Here is a 17,470-nt window from a genome sequence, read left to right as displayed (position 1 = left end):
ACTGATTCCCGGGATGTATCAAGAAAGACTGGATCAACTGGGCTTGTATTCACTGGAGTTCAGAAGAATGAGAGGGGACCTCATAGAAACTTTTTAAATTCTGACGGGACTGGACAGGTTAGATGCAGGAAGAATGTTCCCGATGTTGGGGAAGTCCAGAACCAGGGGTCACAGTCTAAGGATAAGGGGTAAGCCATTTAGGACCGAGATGAGGAGAAACTTCTTCACCCAGAGAGTGGTGAACCTGTGGAATTCTCTACCACAGAGAGTTGTTGAGGCCAATTCACTAAATATATTCAAAAGGGAGTTAGATGAAGTCTTTACTACTCGGGGGATCAAGGGGTATGGTGAGAAAGCAGGAAGGGGGTACTGAAGTTGCATGTTCAGCCATGAACTCATTGAATGGCGGTGCAGGCTAGAAGGGCTGAATGGCCTACTCCTGCACCTATTTTCTATGTTTCTAACCCAGACCAGAACTGTGCACGGTGCTCCAAGTGTGGTCTAACCAGACCAGAACTGTACACAGTGCTCCAAGTGTGGTCTAACCAGACCAGAACTGTACACAGTGCTCCAAGTGTGGTCTAACCAGACCAGAACTGTGCACGGTGCTCCAAGTGTGGTCTAACCAGACCAGAACTGTGCACAGTGCTCCAAGTGTGGTCTAACCAGACCAGAACTGTGCACAGTGCTCCAAGTGTGGTCTAACCAGACCAGAACTGTGCACAGTGCCCCAAGTGTGGTCTAACCAGACCAGAACTGTGCACAGTGCTCCAAGTGTGGTCTAACCAGACCAGAACTGTGCACAGTGCTCCAAGTATGGTATCATGTCAAACCTGGCGTAATTTGTATTCTCCCTCATTTCAGAATCCCGAGAAGTCTGCTGATGAAGAGGAAGAAGTGGATGAAGATGAAGGTAAGTAATTCTACTGTCCCCGGGGTACGGGTCTCCCCCACGGGGCACCGACTCTCCCCGGGGTACGGGTCTCTCCCCCACGGGGCACCCACTCTCCCCGGGGTACGGGTCTCCCCCACGGGGCACCGACTCTCCCCGGGGTACGGGTCTCCCCCACGGGGCACCCACTCTCCCCGGGGTACGGGTCTCCCCCACGGGGCACCGACTCTCCCCGGGGTACGGGTCTCCCCCACGGGACACTGACTCTCCCCGGGGTACGGGTCTCCCCCACGGGGCACCGACTCTCCCCGGGGTACGGGTCTCCCCCACGGGGCACCGACTCTCCCCGGGGTACGGGTCTCCCCCACGGGGCACCGACTCTCCCCGGGTACTCACTGCTGTTTCTCTCCACCCGCAGTGTCCATGGATGAGGAAGATGATGTTGAGATGTCAGCTGCTGTGTTCTTGAAGAAGAAGGCAGAGCCCATTCCTGACAGCAAGAAATTGCTGAAAAAAGAGGTACTGACATCGTACATATGTTTGTTTATTAACCCTCCTCCTTGCCCTCCTCTCTCTCTCTCTCTCTCCCCCCCGGCCTCCACTCTCTCTCTCTCTCTCTCCCCCCGGCCTCCACTCTCTCTCTCTCTCTCTCCCCCCCGCCCTCCTCTCTCTCTCTCTCTCTCCCCCCCGCTCTCCTCTCTCTCTCTTTCTCCCCCGCGCCTCCTCTCTCTCTCTCCCCCCGCCCTCCTCTCTCTCTCCCCCCGCCCTCCTCTCTCTCTCTCCCCCCGCCCTCCTCTCTCTCTCCCCCCGCCCTCCTCTCTCTCTCTCCCCCCGCCCTCCTCTCTCTCTCCCCCCGCCCTCCTCTCTCTCCCCCCGCCCTCCTCTCTCTCTCCCCCGCCCTCCTCTCTCTCTCTCCCCGCCCTCCTCTATCTCTCTCCCCGCCCTCCTCTATCTCTCTCCCCCCGCCCTCCTCTCTCTCCCCCCCCCGCCCTCCTCTCTCCCCCCCCCGCCCTCCTCTCTCCCCCCCCGCCTTCCTCTCTCTCTCTCCCCCCGCCCTCCTCTCTCTCTCCCCCCGCCCTCCTCTCTCCCCCCCCGCCCTCCTCTCTCCCCCCCCGCCCTCCTCTCTCCCCCCCCGCCCTCCTCTCTCCCCCCCCGCCCTCCTCTCTCTCTCCCCCCGCCCTCCTCTCTCTCTCCCCCCGCCCTCCTCTCTCTCTCCCCCCGCCCTCCTCTCTCTCTCCCCCCGCCCTCCTCTCTCTCTCCCCCCGCCCTCCTCTCTCTCTCTCTCTCTCCCCCCTGCCCTCCTCTCTCTCTCTCTCTCTCCCCCCCTGCCCTCCTCTCTCTCTCTCTCTCTCCCCCCTGCCCTCCTCTCTCTCTCTCTCTCTCCCCCCTGCCCTCCTCTCTCTCTCTCTCTCTCTCCCCCCCTCCCTCCTCTCTCTCTCTCTCTCTCCCCCCCGGCCTCCTCTCTCTCTCTCTCTCTCCCCCCGCCCTCCTCTCTCTCTCTCCCCCCGCCCTCCTCTCTCTCTCTCCCCCCACCCTCCTCTCTCTCTCTCCCCCCGCCCTCCTCTCTCTCTCTCCCCCCGCCCTCCTCTCTCTCTCTCCCCCCGCCCTCCTCTCTCTCTCTCTCTCTTCCCCCCGCCCTCCTCTCTCTCCCCCCCCCGCCCTCCTCTCTCTCCCCCCCCCCGCCCTCCTCTCTCTCCCCCCCCCCCGCCCTCCTCTCTCCCCCCCCCGCCCTCCTCTCTCCCCCCCCCGCCCTCCTCTCTCCCCCCCCCGCCCTCCTCTCTCCCCCCCCCGCCCTCCTCTCTCCCCCCCCCCGCCCTCCTCTCTCCCCCCCCGCCTTCCTCTCTCTCTCCCCCCGCCTTCCTCTCTCTCTCTCCCCCGCCCTCCTCTCTCCCCCCCCGCCCTCCTCTCTCCCCCCCGCCCTCCTCTCTCCCCCCCCCGCCCTCCTCTCTCTCTCCCCCCGCCCTCCTCTCTCTCTCCCCCCGCCCTCCTCTCTCTCTCCCCCCGCCCTCCTCTCTCTCTCCCCCCGCCCTCCTCTCTCTCTCCCCCCGCCCTCCTCTCTCTCTCCCCCCGCCCTCCTCTCTCTCTCCCCCCGCCCTCCTCTCTCTCTCCCCCCGCCCTCCTCTCTCTCTCCCCCCGCCCTCCTCTCTCTCTCCCCCCGCCCTCCTCTCTCTCTCCCCCCGCCCTCCTCTCTCTCTCCCCCCGCCCTCCTCTCTCTCTCCCCCCGCCCTCCTCTCTCTCTCCCCCCCACCCTCCTCTCTCTCTCTCCCCCCGCCCTCCTCTCTCTCTCTCTCCCCCCGCCCTCCTCTCTCTCTCTCTCCCCCCGCCCTCCTCTCTCTCTCTCTCTCCCCGCCCTCCTCTCTCTCTCCCCCCGCCCTCCTCTCTATCTCTCCCCCCGCCCTCCTCTCTATCTCTCTCCCCCCGCCCTCCTCTCTATCTCTCTCCCCCCGCCCTCCTCTCTCTCTCTCTCCCCGCCCTCCTCTCTATCTCTCTCCCCGCCCTCCTCTCTATCTCTCTCCCCCCGCCCTCCTCTCTCTCTCTCCCCCCGCCCTCCTCTCTCTCTCTGCCCCCGCCCTCCTCTCTCCCCCCGCCCTCCTCTCTCCCCCCGCCCTCCTCTCTCCCCCCGCCCTCCTCTCTCCCCCCGCCCTCCTCTCTCCCCCCGCCCTCCTCTCTCCCCCCGCCCTCCTCTCTCCCCCCGCCCTCCTCTCTCCCCCCGCCCTCCTCTCTCCCCCCGCCCTCCTCTCTCCCCCCGCCCTCCTCTCTCTCTCCCCCCGCCCTCCTCTCTCTCTCCCCCCGCCCTCCTCTCTCTCTCCCCCCGCCCTCCTCTCTCTCTCCCCCCGCCCTCCTCTCTCTCTCTCTTCCCCCCCCCACCCCCGGGTATCCTGTCCCATACACTCACTGTCTGACGGTTACACAATGTCACACCTCCACAGGACGAGGAAGATGAGGATGATGACGAGGATGATGAAGATTGGGGCACCCCCTCGGACGACTCTGACTCGGAGTCAGACGATGATGATAGCAAGTACACCTCGCTGGCCCACAAGTTCTTGAAAAAGTGAGTGAGGGGAACGGTTTGGGACACGAGGGAGGGAAGGGGAGGGGAGGGAGTAGGCGCGAGAGTGAGGTTAACATCGAGGGGTTTGGGGGCAGCACACTCGCCTCTGAGTCAGAATGTTGTGGGTTCAAGTCCCACTCCAGACACTTGAGCGCGTAAATCGAGGCTGACACTCCCAGTGCAGTACTGAGGGAGTGCCGCACTGTCGGAGGGACAGTACTGAGGGAGCGCCGCACTGTCGGAGGGGCAGTACTGAGGGAGCCCCACACTGTCGGAGGGGCAGTACTGAGGGAGCCCCGCACTGTCGGAGAGGCAGTACTGAGGGAGCCCCGCACTCTCGGAGGGGCAGTACTGAGGGAGCCCCGCACTGTCGGAGGGGCAGTACTGAGGGAGCGCCGCACTGTCGGAGGGGCAGTACCGAGGGAGCGCCGCACTGTCGGAGGGGCAGTACCGAGGGAGTGCCGCACTGTCGGAGGGGCAGTACCGAGGGAGCGCCGCACTGTCGGAGGGGCAGTACCGAGGGAGTGCCGCACTGTCGGAGGGGCGGTACCGAGGGAGCGCCGCACTGTCGGAGGGGCAGTACTGAGGGAGCGCCGCACTGTTGGAGGGGCCGTCTTTTGGATGAGACATTAAACCGAGGCCCCGTCTGCCCTCTCGGGTGGATGTAAGAGATCCCGGGGCACTATTTGAAGAAGAGCAGGGGGAGTTCTCCCCGGTGTCCTGGGATATTTATCCCTCAACCAACATCACTAAAACAGATGATCCGGGTCATTATCACATTGCTGTGTGTGGGAGCTTGCTGTGCGCAAATTGCCTGCCATGTTTCCCACATTACAACAGTGACCACACTCCAAAAGTACTTCATTGGCTGTGAAGTGCTTTCGGATGTCCGGTGGTTGTGAAAGGCGTTATATAAAATGCAAGTCTTTAACAGATAGCCGGGAGACACATCGAGGGGTTCGGGGGGTTATATTATATACCGGGTGTAATGGGTTCTTTGCTTCAGAATTCATCTGAAGAACCAGTTGGTTTGTTAAGAAAGGTTTAACAATCGCACGACACATTGCCAGTTCATCCACTGAGCTCTCAACTGCATACCTCATCGTGGATGAGCGCGACCCAACTGGCTGGGGTTTTATTGAGGCTTGTGACCATCACGTGACTTGCTAAGCCCCTCCCACTTCAACAGCTCGACAACTATCTTTGTTGATAACCAGAAACCAAGTGCCCCCTGATTTAAAGGGGTGCATTAAAACCCACACATTAAACACATTAAACTTTTGACACTAAGCTGGGTGGCGGTGTGAGCTGCGAGGAGGATGCTATGAGGCTGCAGAGTGACTTGGATAGGTTAGGTGAGTGGGCAAATGCATGGCAGATGAAGTATAATGTGGATAAATGTGAGGTTATCCACTTTGGTGGTAAAAACAGAGAGACAGACTATTATCTGAATGGTGACAGATTAGGAAAAGGGGAGGTGCAACGAGACCTGGGTGTCATGGTACATCAGTCATTGAAGGTTGGCCATGCAGGTACAGCAGGCGGTGAAGAAAGCAAATGGTATGTTGGCCTTCATAGCGAGGGGATTTGAGTACAGGAGCAGGGAGGTGTTGCTACAATTGTACAGGGCCTTGGTGAGGCCACACCTGGAATATTGTGTTCAGTTTTGGTCTCCTAACTTGAGGAAGGACGTTCTTGCTATTGAGGGAGTGCAGCGAAGGTTCACCAGACTGATTCCCGGGATGGCAGCACTGACCTATCAAGAAAGACTGGATCGACTGGGCTTGTATTCACTGGAGTTCAGAAGAATGAGAGGGGATCTCATAGAAAAGTTTAAAATTCTGACGGGATTGGACAGGTTAGATGCAGGAAGAATGTTCCCAATGTTGGGGAAGTCCAGAACCAGGGGTCACAGTCTAAGGATAAGGGGTAAGCCATTTAGGACCGAGATGAGGAGAAACTTCTTCACCCAGAGAGTGGTGAACCTGTGGAATTCTCTACCGCAGAGAGTTGTTGGGGCCAATTCACTAAATATATTCAAAAAAGGGAGTTAGATGAGGTCCTTACTACTCGGGGGATCAAGGGGTATGGTGAGAAAGCAGGAATGGGGTACTGAAGTTGCATGTTCAGCCATGAACTCATTGAATGGCGGTGCAGGCTAGAAGGTGCACGGGACCCTATAGGGGCACGGGATACCATATGTTGGGTATAGCGGGCACGGTACGCTATAGGGGCGGGCAGAGGGGACATGGGATCCTATGGGATGGGTAAAGGGGCATTGGACCCTAAAGATGTGGGTAAAGTGGGCACGATACCCTATGGCAGTGGGCAAAGGGCCCCATGAACGAGAGCCAGCAGACCTATAAAGGTGATCGATCTGCACTGAGAATGCAGGGCGGTTTTCCCCGAAACTGTGGGCCAGGGAATGAATTCTGAGCAGGTGAAAGTGAAAGTGAAAGAGGTGAGTGAGCACAGCTCCCTTCCCTTGGCAGGACACTGTGTCGCTCGGCACTGCACTGTGTCGTTCTCACTACAGGTGAGAGTTCGGGCAGAGTGTGAGGAGGGTTCACAGCTGGGTCTGTCCGGATCCACCTGACTGCCCCATTCCCACCAGCTCCGGGTAAACCCACTGCGTTCCTGTTGCTGCTCCTGAGGGTTATTGTGGGTCAGGTACAGACATCTGAGCTCTCAAGCAGCAGGCTTCACTGCCTCTCTCTGTCTCTCCTTCCCCTTCTCCCCGACACCCGCCCTCTGCCTGTCCCTCTCCCTCTCCCTCTGCCTGTCCCTCTCATAGAAACAGAGACAGAAACATAGAAAATAGGTGCAGGAGCAGGCCATTCGGCCCTTCGAGCCTGCACCGCCATTCAATGAGTTCATGGCTGAACATGCAACTTCAGTACCCCATTCCTGCTTTCTCACCATACCCCTTGATCCCCCGAGTAGTAAGGACCTCATCTAACTCCTTTTTGAATATATTTAGTGAATTGGCCTCAACTACTTTCTGTGGTAGAGAATTCCACAGGTTCACCACTCTCTGGGTGAAGAAGTTTCTCCTCATCTCGGTCCTAAATGGCTTACCCCTTATCCTGAGACTGTGACCCCTGGTTCTGGACTTCCCCAACATTGGGAACATTCTTCCTGCATCTAACCTGTCTTAAACCCGTCAGAATTTTAAACGTTTCCATGAGATCCCCTCTCATTCTTCAGGGGGTGATGGGTGAGTGGGACTCGGTGTGAGTTAGGACACGGGGACAGTGAGCACAGGGGGTGATGGGTGAGTGGGACTGGGTGTGAGTTAGGACACGGGGCAGTGAGCACAGTGGGTGATGGGTGAGCGGGACTGGGTGCGAGTTAGGACACGGGTCAGTGAGAACGGGGTGATAGGTGAGTGGGACTGGGTGTGAGTTAAGACACGGGGCAGTGAGCACAGAAGGTGATGGGTGAGTGGGACTGGGTGTGAGTTAGGACACGGGGTCAGTGAGCACGGGGTGATGGGTGAGTGGGACTGGGTGTGAGTTAGGACATGTGGTCAGTGAGCACGGGGTGATGGGTGAGTGGGACTGGGTGTGAGTTAGGACACGGGGTCAGTGAGCACAGGGGGTGATGGATGAGTGGGACTCGGTGTGAGTTAGGACACGGGGTCAGTGAGCACAGGGGGTGATGGGTGAGTGGGACTGGGTGTGAGTTAGGACACGGGGTCAGTGAGCACAGGGGGTGATGGGTGAGTGGGACTCGGTGTGAGTTAGGACACGGGGTCAGTGAGCACAGGGGGTGATGGGTGAGTGGGACTGGGTGTGAGTTAGGACACGGGGCAGTGAGCACAGGGGTGATGGGTGAGTGGGACTGGGTGTGAGTTAGGAGACGGGGTCAGTGAGCACAGGGGGTGATGGGTGAGTGGGACTGGGTGTGAGTTAGCACACGGGTCAGTGAGCACAGGGGGTGATGGGTGAGTGGGACTCGGTGTGAGTTAGGACACGGGGTTAGTGAGCACAGAGGGTGATGGGTGAGTGGGACTGGGTGTGAGTTAGGACACGGGTCAGTGAGCACAGGGGGTGATGGGTGAGTGGGACTCGGTGTGAGTTAGGACACGGGGTTAGTGAGCACAGGGGGTGATGGGTGAGTGGGACTGGGTGTGAGTTAGGACACGGGGTCAGTGAGCACAGGGGGTGATGGGTGAGTAGGACTGGGTGTGAGTTAGGACACTGGGTCAGTGAGCACAGGGGGTGATGGGTGAGTGGGACTGGGTGTGAGTTAGGACACGGGGTCAGTGAGCACAGGGGGTGATGGGTGAGTGGGACTGGGTGTGAGTTAGGACACGGGGTCAGTGAGCACAGGGGGTGATGGGTGAGTGGGACTGGGTGTGAGTTAGGACACGGGTCAGTGAGCACAGGGGGCGATGGGTGAGTGGGACTGGGTGTGAGTTAGGACACGGGGTCAGTGAGCACAGGGGGTGATGGGTGAGTGGGACTGGGTGTGAGTTAGGACACGGGGTCAGCCGAGTTTTGGATCACCTCAAGTTCACGTCGGGTAGAACGTGGGTGATCTTATGGAAACGTATCAGATTATGAGGGGGGCTCGACAAGGTGGATGCAGAGAGGATGTTCCCACTGATGGGGGAGACTAGAACTAGGGGGCATGGTCTTAGAATAAGGGGCCGCCCATTTAAAACTGAGATGAGGAGGAATTTCTTCTCTCAGAGGGTTGTAAATCTGTGGAATTCTCTGCCCCAGAGAGCTGTGGAGGCTGGGACATTGAATATATTTAAGGTGGAGATAGACAGATTTTTGGGCGATAAGGGAGTGAAGGGTTATGGGGAGCGGGCGGGGAAGTGGAGCTGAGTCCATGATTGGATCAGCCATGGTGGTATTAAATGGTGGAGCAGACTCGAGGGGCCGAATGGCCCACTCCTGCTCCTATTTCTGATGTTTGGTTCTTTCTCGGCACGCAGGCAACCAACAGAAGAGGAAAAGCGCGCTGCCGAAAAGAAGAGGGATGATAAGATGAAGAAAAGGATGGAGAGGAAAGATAAGAAGAGAAATGAGGAGGAGGATGAGGAGGATACTGAGGGCGGAGAGTGGAAACCTGTTAAAGGCGGTGCTCCCATGGTCTCCGTAAGTGTAACGGGCACCGACTCTCCCCGGGGTACGGGTCTCCCCTCCCACGGGGGAACCGACTCTCCCCGGGGTACGGATCTCTCCCACACGGGGGAACCGACTCTCACCGGGGTACGGGTCTCTCCCACACGGGGGAACCGACTCTCCCCGGGGTACGGGTCTCCCCTCCCACGGGGGAACCGACTCTCCCCGGGGTACGGGTCTCCCCTCCCACGGGGGCACCGACTCTCCCCGGGGTACGGGTCTCCCCTCCCACGGGGGCACCGACTCTCCCCGGGGTACGGGTCTCCCCTCCCACGGGGGAACTGACTCTCCCCGGGGTACGGGTCTCTCCCACACGGGGGAACCGACTCTCCCCGGGGTACGGGTCTCTCTCCCACACGGGGGAATCGACTCTCCCCGGGGTACGGGTCTCTCCCACACGGAGGAACCGACTCTCCCCGGGGTACGGGTCTCTCCCACACGGGGGAACCGACTCTCCCCGGGGTACGGGCCTCCCCTCCCACGGGGGAACCGACTCTCCCCGGGCTACGGGTCTCCCCTCCCACGGGGGAACCGACTCTCCCCGGGGTACGGGTCTCTCCCACACGGGGGAACCGACTCTCCCCGGGGTACGGATCTCCCCTCCTACGGGGGAACCGACTCTCCCCGGGGTACGGGCCTCCCCTCCCACGGGGGAAGCGACTCTCCCCGGGGTACGGGTCTCTTCCCCCCACGGGGGAACCGACTCTCACCGGGGTACGGGTCTCTCCCCCTCATGGGGGAACCGACTCTCCCCGGGGTATGGGTCTCTCGCCCCACGGGGGAACCGACTCTCCCCGGGGTACGGGTCTCTCCCCCCCACGGGGGAACCGACTCTCCCCGGGGTACGGGTCTCCCCTCCCACGGGGGAACCGACTCTCACCGGGGTACGGGTCTCTCCCACATGGGGGAACCGACTCTCCCCGGGGTACGGATCTCCCCTCCCACGGGGGAACTGACTCTCCCAGGGGTACGGGTCTCTCCCCCCACGGGGGAACCGACTCTCCCCGGGGTACGGGTCTCTCCCCCCACGGGGGAACCGACTCTCCCAGGGGTACGGGGGGTCTCCCCACGGGGGAACCGACTCTCCCCGGGGTACGGGTCTCTCGCCCCACGGGGGAACCGACTCTCCCCGGGGTACGGGTCTCTCCCTCCCACGGGGGAACCGACTCTCACCGGGGTACGGGTCTCTCCCCCTCACGGGGGAACCGACTCTCCCCCCGGGTACGTGTGTGCGGAGCAGCCTGATCATTTATTTTCTCTCTCTTTGTTCAGGAGAAGCCCAAGATGTTCGCGAAGGGCACGGAAATAAACCATGCTGTGGTACTGAAGAAACTGTCCGAGATTTTACAGGCTCGCGGGAAGAAGGGCACAGACAGGTAATGTCCGAGGGAGCAGAGTGTGTGCTCTGCACACAGGAGGGGGCCCATTCAGCCCCTCGAGCCTGTTACACAGGAACAGGAGGGGGCCCATTCAGCCCCTCGAGTCTGTTACACAGGAACAGGAGGAGGCCCATTCAGCCCCTCGAGCCTGTTACACAAGAACAGGAGGAGGCCCATTCAGCCCCTCGAGCCTGTTACACAGGAACAGGCGGAGGCCCATTCAGCCCCTCGAGCCTGTTACACAGGAACAGGAGGAGGCCCATTCAGCCCCTCGAGCCTGTTACACAGGAACAGGAGGAGGCCCATTCAGCCCCTCGAGTCTGTTACACAGGAACAGGAGGAGGCCCATTCAGCCCCTCGAGCCTGTTACACAGGAACAGGAGGAGGCCCATTCAGCCCCTTGGGTCTGTTACACAGGAACAGGAGGAGGCCCATTCAGCCCCTCGAGCCTGTTACACAGGAACAGGAGGAGGCCCATTCAGCCCCTCGAGCCTGTTACACAGGAACAGGAGGAGGCCCATTCAGCCCCTCGAGCCTGTTACACAGGGAACAGGAGGAGGCCCATTCAGCCCCTCGAGCCTGTTGCATTAGGAACAGGAGGAGGCCCATTCAGCCCCTCGAGCCTGTTACACAGGAACAGGAGGAGGCCCATTCAGCCCCTCGAGCCTATTACACAGGAACAGGAGGAGGCCCTTTCATCCCCTCGAGCATGTTACACAGGAACAGGAGGAGACCCATTCATCCCCTCGAGCATGTTACACAGGAACAGGAGGAGGCCATTCAGCCCCTCGAGCCTGTTACACAGGAACAGGAGGAGGCCCATTTAGCCCCTCGAGCCTGTTACACAGGAACAGGAGGAGGCCCATTCAGCCCCTCGAGCCTGTTGCACAGGAACAGGAGGAGGCCCATTCAGCCCCTCGAGCCTGTTACACAGGAACAGGAGGAGGCCCATTCAGCCCCTCGAGCCTGTTACACAGGAACAGGAGGAGGCCCATTCAGCCCCTCGAGTCTGTTACACAGGAACAGGAGGAGGCCATTCAGCCCCTCGAGCCTGTTGCATTAGGAACAGGAGGAGGCCCATTCAGCCCCTCGAGCCTGTTACACAGGAACAGGAGGAGGCCCATTCAGCCCCTCGAGCCTGTTACACAGGAACAGGAGGAGGCCCTTTCATCCCCTCGAGCATGTTACACAGGAACAGGAGGAGACCCATTCATCCCCTCGAGCATGTTACACAGGAACAGGAGGAGGCCATTCAGCCCCTCGAGCCTGTTACACAGGAACAGGAGGAGGCCCATTTAGCCCCTCGAGCCTGTTACACAGGAACAGGAGGAGGCCCATTCAGCCCCTCGAGCCTGTTACACAGGAACAGGAGGAGGCCCATTCAGCCCCTCGAGCCTGTTACACAGGAACAGGAGGAGGCCCATTCAGCCCCTCGAGCCTGTTACACAGGAACAGGAGGAGGCCCATTCAGCCCCTCGAGTCTGTTACACAGGAACAGGAGGAGGCCATTCAGCCCCTCGAGCCTGTTACACAGGAACAGGAGGAGGCCCATTCAGCCCCACGAGCGTGTTACACAGGAACAGGAGGAGGCCCATTCAGTCCCTCGAGCCTGTTACATTAGGAACAGGAGGAGGCCCATTCAGTCCCTCGAGCCTGTTACATTAGGAACAGGAGGAGGCCCATTCAGTCCCTCGAGCCTGTTACACAGGAACAGGAGGAGGCCCATTCAGCCCCTCGAGCCTGTTACACAGGAACAGGAGGAGGCCCATTCAGCCCCTCGAGCCTGTTACATTAGGAACAGGAGGAGGCCCATTCAGTCCCTCGAGCCTGTTACATTAGGAACAGGAGGAGGCCCATTCAGTCCCTCGAGCCTGTTACACAGGAACAGGAGGAGGCCCATTCAGCCCCTCGAGCCTGTTACACAGGAACAGGAGGAGGCCCATTCAGCCCCTCGAGCCTGTTACACAGGAACAGGAGGAGGCCCATTCAGCCCCTCGAGCCTGTTACACAGGAACAGGAGGAGGCCCATTCAGCCCCTCGAGCCTGTTACACAGGAACAGGAGGGGGCCATTCAGCCCCTCGAGTGTGTTACACAGGAACAGGAGGAGGCCCATTCAGCCCCTTGGGTCTGTATTATTCAATGCTATCACGTCTGATCTGGAACACAGCCCCATATACCTGCCTTTGGCCCCCATCCCTCAATATCTTTGGTTAACAGAAAGCTAGCAATCTCGGATTGAATATTAACGACTGACCTCCAGCATCGATTGCTGATTGCGGAAGACTGTTCCAAATTTCTCCCAAGCTTTGTGTGTCGAAATGTTTCCAAACTTCCCTCCTGAAAAGACTGGCTGTAATGTTTAGACACTGCCCCTAGTCCCAGGCTCCCCAACCAGCGGACACAATTCCCCCTCTCTCCACCCGATCAGTTCCCCATAATATCCTGAAAACCTCAATCAGATACCCCCGTTAACCTTCCACACCCCAGGGAGCACAACCGCACTTTGTGTAATCTCTGCTCGTAACGTGACCCTTGAAGTCCGGGTATCCCTCTGATAAACCCACGCTGCACTCCCTCCAAGGCCAGTATATCCTCCCTGTGGTGTGGAGCCCAGAACTGCCCTCAGCGCTCCAGGTGTGGGCTAACCGGGGCATCCTCATGATTCTCCAGTCGGAAAGCACGCTTCCTGTCGAAGGTGACACTCCAGTGCAGTACTGAGGGAGCGCCGTACTGTCGGAGGGGCAGTACTGAGGGAGTGCCGCACTGTCGGAGGGGCAGTACTGAGGGAGCGCCGCACTGTCGGAGGGGCAGTACTGAGGGAGTGCCGCACTGTCGGAGGGGCAGTACTGAGGGAGTGCCGTACTGCGCTGTCGGAGGGGCAGTACTGAGGGAGTGCCGCACTGTCGGAGGGGCAGTACTGAGGGAGTGCCGTACTGCGCTGTCGGAGGGGCAGTACTGAGGGAGCGCCGCACTGTAGGAGGGGCGGTACTGAGGGAGTGCCGCACTGTCGGAGGGGCAGTACTGAGGGAGTGCCGTACTGCGCTGTCGGAGGGACAGTACTGAGGGAGCGCCGCACTGTAGGAGGGGCAGTACTGAGGGAGTGCCGCACTGTCAGAGGGGCAGTACTGAGGGAGTGCCGCACTGTCGGAGGGGCAGTACTGAGGGAGCGCCGTACTGCGCTGTGGGAGGGGCAGTACTGAGGGAGTGCCGCATTGTCGGAGGGGCAGTACTGAGGGAGCGCCGTACTGCGCTGTGGGAGGGGCAGTACTGAGGGAGCGCCGTACTGCGCTGTGGGAGGGGCAGTACTGAGGGAGTGCCGCATTGTCGGAGGGGCAGTACTGAGGGAGTGCCGCACTGTCGGAGGAGCAGTACTGAGGGAGTGCCGTACTGCGCTGTCGGAGGGGCAGTACTGAGGGAGTGCCGTACTGCGCTGTCGGAGGGGCAGTACTGAGGGAGTGCCGCACTGTCGGAGGGGCAGTACTGAGGGAGTCCCGCACTGTCGGAGGGGCAGTACTGAGGGAGTGCCGCACTGTCGGAGGGGCAGTAACTGAGGGAGTGCCGCACTGTCGGAGGGGCAGTACTGAGGGAGTGCCGCACTGTCGGAGGGGCAGTACTGAGGGACTGCCGCACTGTCGGAGAGGCAGTACTGAGGGAGTGCCGCACTGTCGGAGGGGCAGTACTGAGGGAGCGCCGCACTGTCGGAGGGGCAGTACTGAGGGAGCGCCGCACTGTCGGAGGGGCAGGTGTATGTAAGAGATCCCGGGGCACTATTTGAAGAAGAGCAGTGGGAGTTCTCCCCGGTGTCCTGGGGCCAATATTTATCCCTCAATCACTACAACAGATTATTCGGGTCATTATCACACTGCTGGGTGTGGGATCCTGCTGTGCACTAATCGGCTGCCGTGTTTCCCACAATACAACAGCGACCACACTCCAGGAAAAGTAGTCACTGGCTGTAAAGCGCTTCGAGACGTCCAGTGGTTGTGAAAGGTGCTATACAAACGCAAGTCTTTCTGTCCCAACTTGCACAGGGCTGCCCAGATCGAGATGTTGACGGAGTTGTGTGCAATCGCAACTGTGCATAACCTCGGCGAAGGTATCACGCTGAAAATCAAGTTCAATATCGTGGCTTCACTGTACGACTATAACCCCAACCTGGCCTCCTGCATGAAGGTAGGTTCGAAACCCCAACCAGTTACTGCCCCCTCTACACTGTCCCCTCACACACTCCCAGGGCAGGTACAGGGGGTTAGATACAGAGTAAAGCTCCCTCTACACTGTCCCATCAAACACTCCCAGGGCAGGTACAGGGGGTTAGATACAGAGTAAAGCTCCCTCTACACTGTCCCATCAAACACTCCCAGGGCAGGTACAGGGGGTTAGATACAGAGTAAAGCTCCCTCTACACTGTCCCATCAAACACTCCCAGGGCAGGTACAGCACGGGGTTAGATACAGAGTAAAGCTCCCTCTACACTGTCCCATCAAACACTCCCAGGGCAGGTACAGGGGGTTAGATACAGAGTAAAGCTCCCTCTACACTGTCCCATCAAACACTCCCAGGGCATGTACAGGGGGTTAGATACAGAGTAAAGCTCCCTCTACACTGTCCCATCAAACACTCCCAGGACAGGTACAGCACGGGGTTAGATACAGAGTAAAGCTCCCTCTACACTGTCCCATCAAACACTCCCAGGGCAGGTACAGGGGGTTAGATACAGAGTAAAGCTCCCTCTACACTGTCCCATCAAACACTCCCAGGACAGGTACAGCACGGGGTTAGATACAGAGTAAAGCTCCCTCTACACTGTCCCATCAAACACTCCCAGGGCAGGTACAGGGGGTTAGATACAGAGTAAAGCTCCCTCTACAATGTCCCATCAAACACTCCCAGGGCAGGTACAGGGGGTTCGATACAGAGTAAAGCTCCCTCTACACTGTCCCATCAAACACTCCCAGGGCAGGTACAGGGGCTTAGATACAGAGTAAAGCTCCCTCTACACTGTCCCATCAAACACTCCCAGGGCAGGTACAGAGGGTTAGATACAGAGTAAAGCTCCCTCTACACTGTCCCATCACACACTCCCAGGGCAGGTACAGGGGGTTAGATACAGAGTAAAGCTCCCTCTACACTGTCCCATCAAACACTCCCAGGACAGGTACAGGGGGTTAGATACAGAGTAAAGCTCTCTCTACACTGTCCCATCAAACACTCCCAGGGCAGGTACAGGGAGTTAGATACAGAGTAAAGCTCCCTCTACACTGCCCCATCAAACACTCCCAGGGCAGGTACAGGGCGTTAGATACAGAGTAAAGCTCCCTCTACACTGTCCCATCAAACACTCCCAGGGCAGGTACAGGGGGTTAGATACACAGTAAAGCTCCCTCCACACTGTCCCATCAAACACTCCCAGGGCAGGTACAGGGGGTTAGATACAGAGTAAAGCTCCCTCTACACTGTCCCATCAAACACTCCCAGGGCAGGTACAGAGGATTAGATACAGAGTAAAGCTCCCTCTACACTGTCCCATCAAACACTCCCAGGGCAGGTACAGAGGATTAGATAGAGTAAAGCTCCCTCTACACTGTCCCATCACACACTCCCAGGGCAGGTACAGGGGGTTAGATACAGAGTAAAGCTCCCTCTACACTGTCCCATCAAACACTCCCAGGACAGGTACAGGGGGTTAGATACAGAGTAAAGCTCTCTCTACACTGTCCCATCAAACACTCCCTGGGCAGGTACAGGGAGTTAGATACAGAGTAAAGCTCCCTCTACACTGCCCCATCAAACACTCCCAGGGCAGGTACAGGGCGTTAGATACAGAGTAAAGCTCCCTCTACACTGCCCCATCAAACCCTCCCAGGGCAGGTACAGGGGGTTAGATACACAGTAAAGCTCCCTCTACACTGTCCCATCAAACACTCCCAGGGCAGGTACAGGGGGTTAGATACAGAGTAAAGCTCCCTCTACACTGTCCCATCAAACACTCCCAGGGCAGGTACAGGGCGTTAGATACAGAGTAAAGCTCCCTCTACACTGCCCCATCAAACCCTCCCAGGGCAGGTACAGGGGGTTAGATACACAGTAAAGCTCCCTCTACACTGTCCCATCAAACACTCCCAGGACAAGTACGGGGGGTTAGACACGGAGTAATCTGTCTGCCGTTGCCCCCTGTGCAGCAGGACATGTGGAAGAAGTGTCTGGGATGTGTGGACAACCTTCTGGACATCCTGTTCGAGTCTCCCAACATCTTCATCGGTGAGAACATTGGCGAGGACTCGGAGAACATGTCGAACGCTGAACAGGTAATATCCCCCCCTCCCCCTCTTCCTCTCTCTCCCCCAACCATGTCTGGGACTCCCCCTGACCCTCTCTCTCTCTCTCTCTCTCTGGGACTCCCCCTGACCCCCTCTCTCTCTCTCTCTCTCTGGGACTCCCCCTGACCCTCTCTCTCTCTCTCTCTCTCTCTCTGGGTCTCCCCCTGACCCCCCCTCTCTCTCTCTCTGGGTCTCCCCCTGACCCCCTCTCTCTCTCTCTCTGGGACTCCCCCTGACCCCCTCTCTCTCTCTGGGACTCCCCCTGACCCTCTCTCTCTCTCTCTCTCTCTCTCTGGGACTCCCTCTGACCCTCTCTCTCTCTCTGGGACTCCCCCTGACCCTCTCTCTCTCTCTCTGGGACTCCCCCTGACCCTCTCTCTCTCTCTCTCTCTGGGACTCCCCCTGACCCTCTCTCTCTCTCTCTCTCTCTCCCTGGGACTCCCTCTGACCCTCTCTCTCTCTGGGACTCCCCCTGACCCTCTCTCTCTCTGGACTCCCCCTGACCCCCTCTCTCTCTCTCTGGGACTCCCCCTGACCCCCTCTCTCTCTCTGGGACTCCCCCTGACCCTCTCTCTCTCTGTCTCTGGGACTCCCCCTTACCCTCTCTCTCTCTCTCTCTCACTCTCTCTGGGACACCCCCTGACCTCTCTCTCTCTGGGACACCCCCTGACCCTCTCTCTCTCTC

The 17,470-nt window shown here is 59.1% G+C and overlaps 1 protein-coding gene across 1 annotated transcript in view; it reads left to right on the top strand.

Annotated features, from left to right (window-relative positions):
- Positions 1-16,773, top strand: part of LOC139245380 (eukaryotic translation initiation factor 3 subunit C-like protein) — a gene marked incomplete at its 3' end in the record, with an annotated part of 30,002 nt that extends 13,229 nt beyond the window's left edge. The window contains exons 5-11 of the mRNA XM_070871163.1: positions 865-913; positions 1,311-1,411; positions 3,823-3,947; positions 8,896-9,058; positions 10,358-10,461; positions 14,497-14,638; positions 16,648-16,773. Coding sequence (XP_070727264.1) covers positions 865-913; positions 1,311-1,411; positions 3,823-3,947; positions 8,896-9,058; positions 10,358-10,461; positions 14,497-14,638; positions 16,648-16,773 — 810 coding nt within the window. The remainder of the gene's footprint in view (positions 1-864; positions 914-1,310; positions 1,412-3,822; positions 3,948-8,895; positions 9,059-10,357; positions 10,462-14,496; positions 14,639-16,647) is intronic.
- Positions 16,774-17,470: the final 697 nt, after the last annotated feature.

Source organism: Pristiophorus japonicus, unplaced genomic scaffold (assembly GCF_044704955.1).
Source record: "Pristiophorus japonicus isolate sPriJap1 unplaced genomic scaffold, sPriJap1.hap1 HAP1_SCAFFOLD_2200, whole genome shotgun sequence".
Classification (NCBI taxonomy): Eukaryota; Metazoa; Chordata; class Chondrichthyes; family Pristiophoridae; genus Pristiophorus; species Pristiophorus japonicus.
Note: the sequence above shows the minus strand (reverse complement) of the source record. Positions and strands in the feature narration are given on the sequence as shown.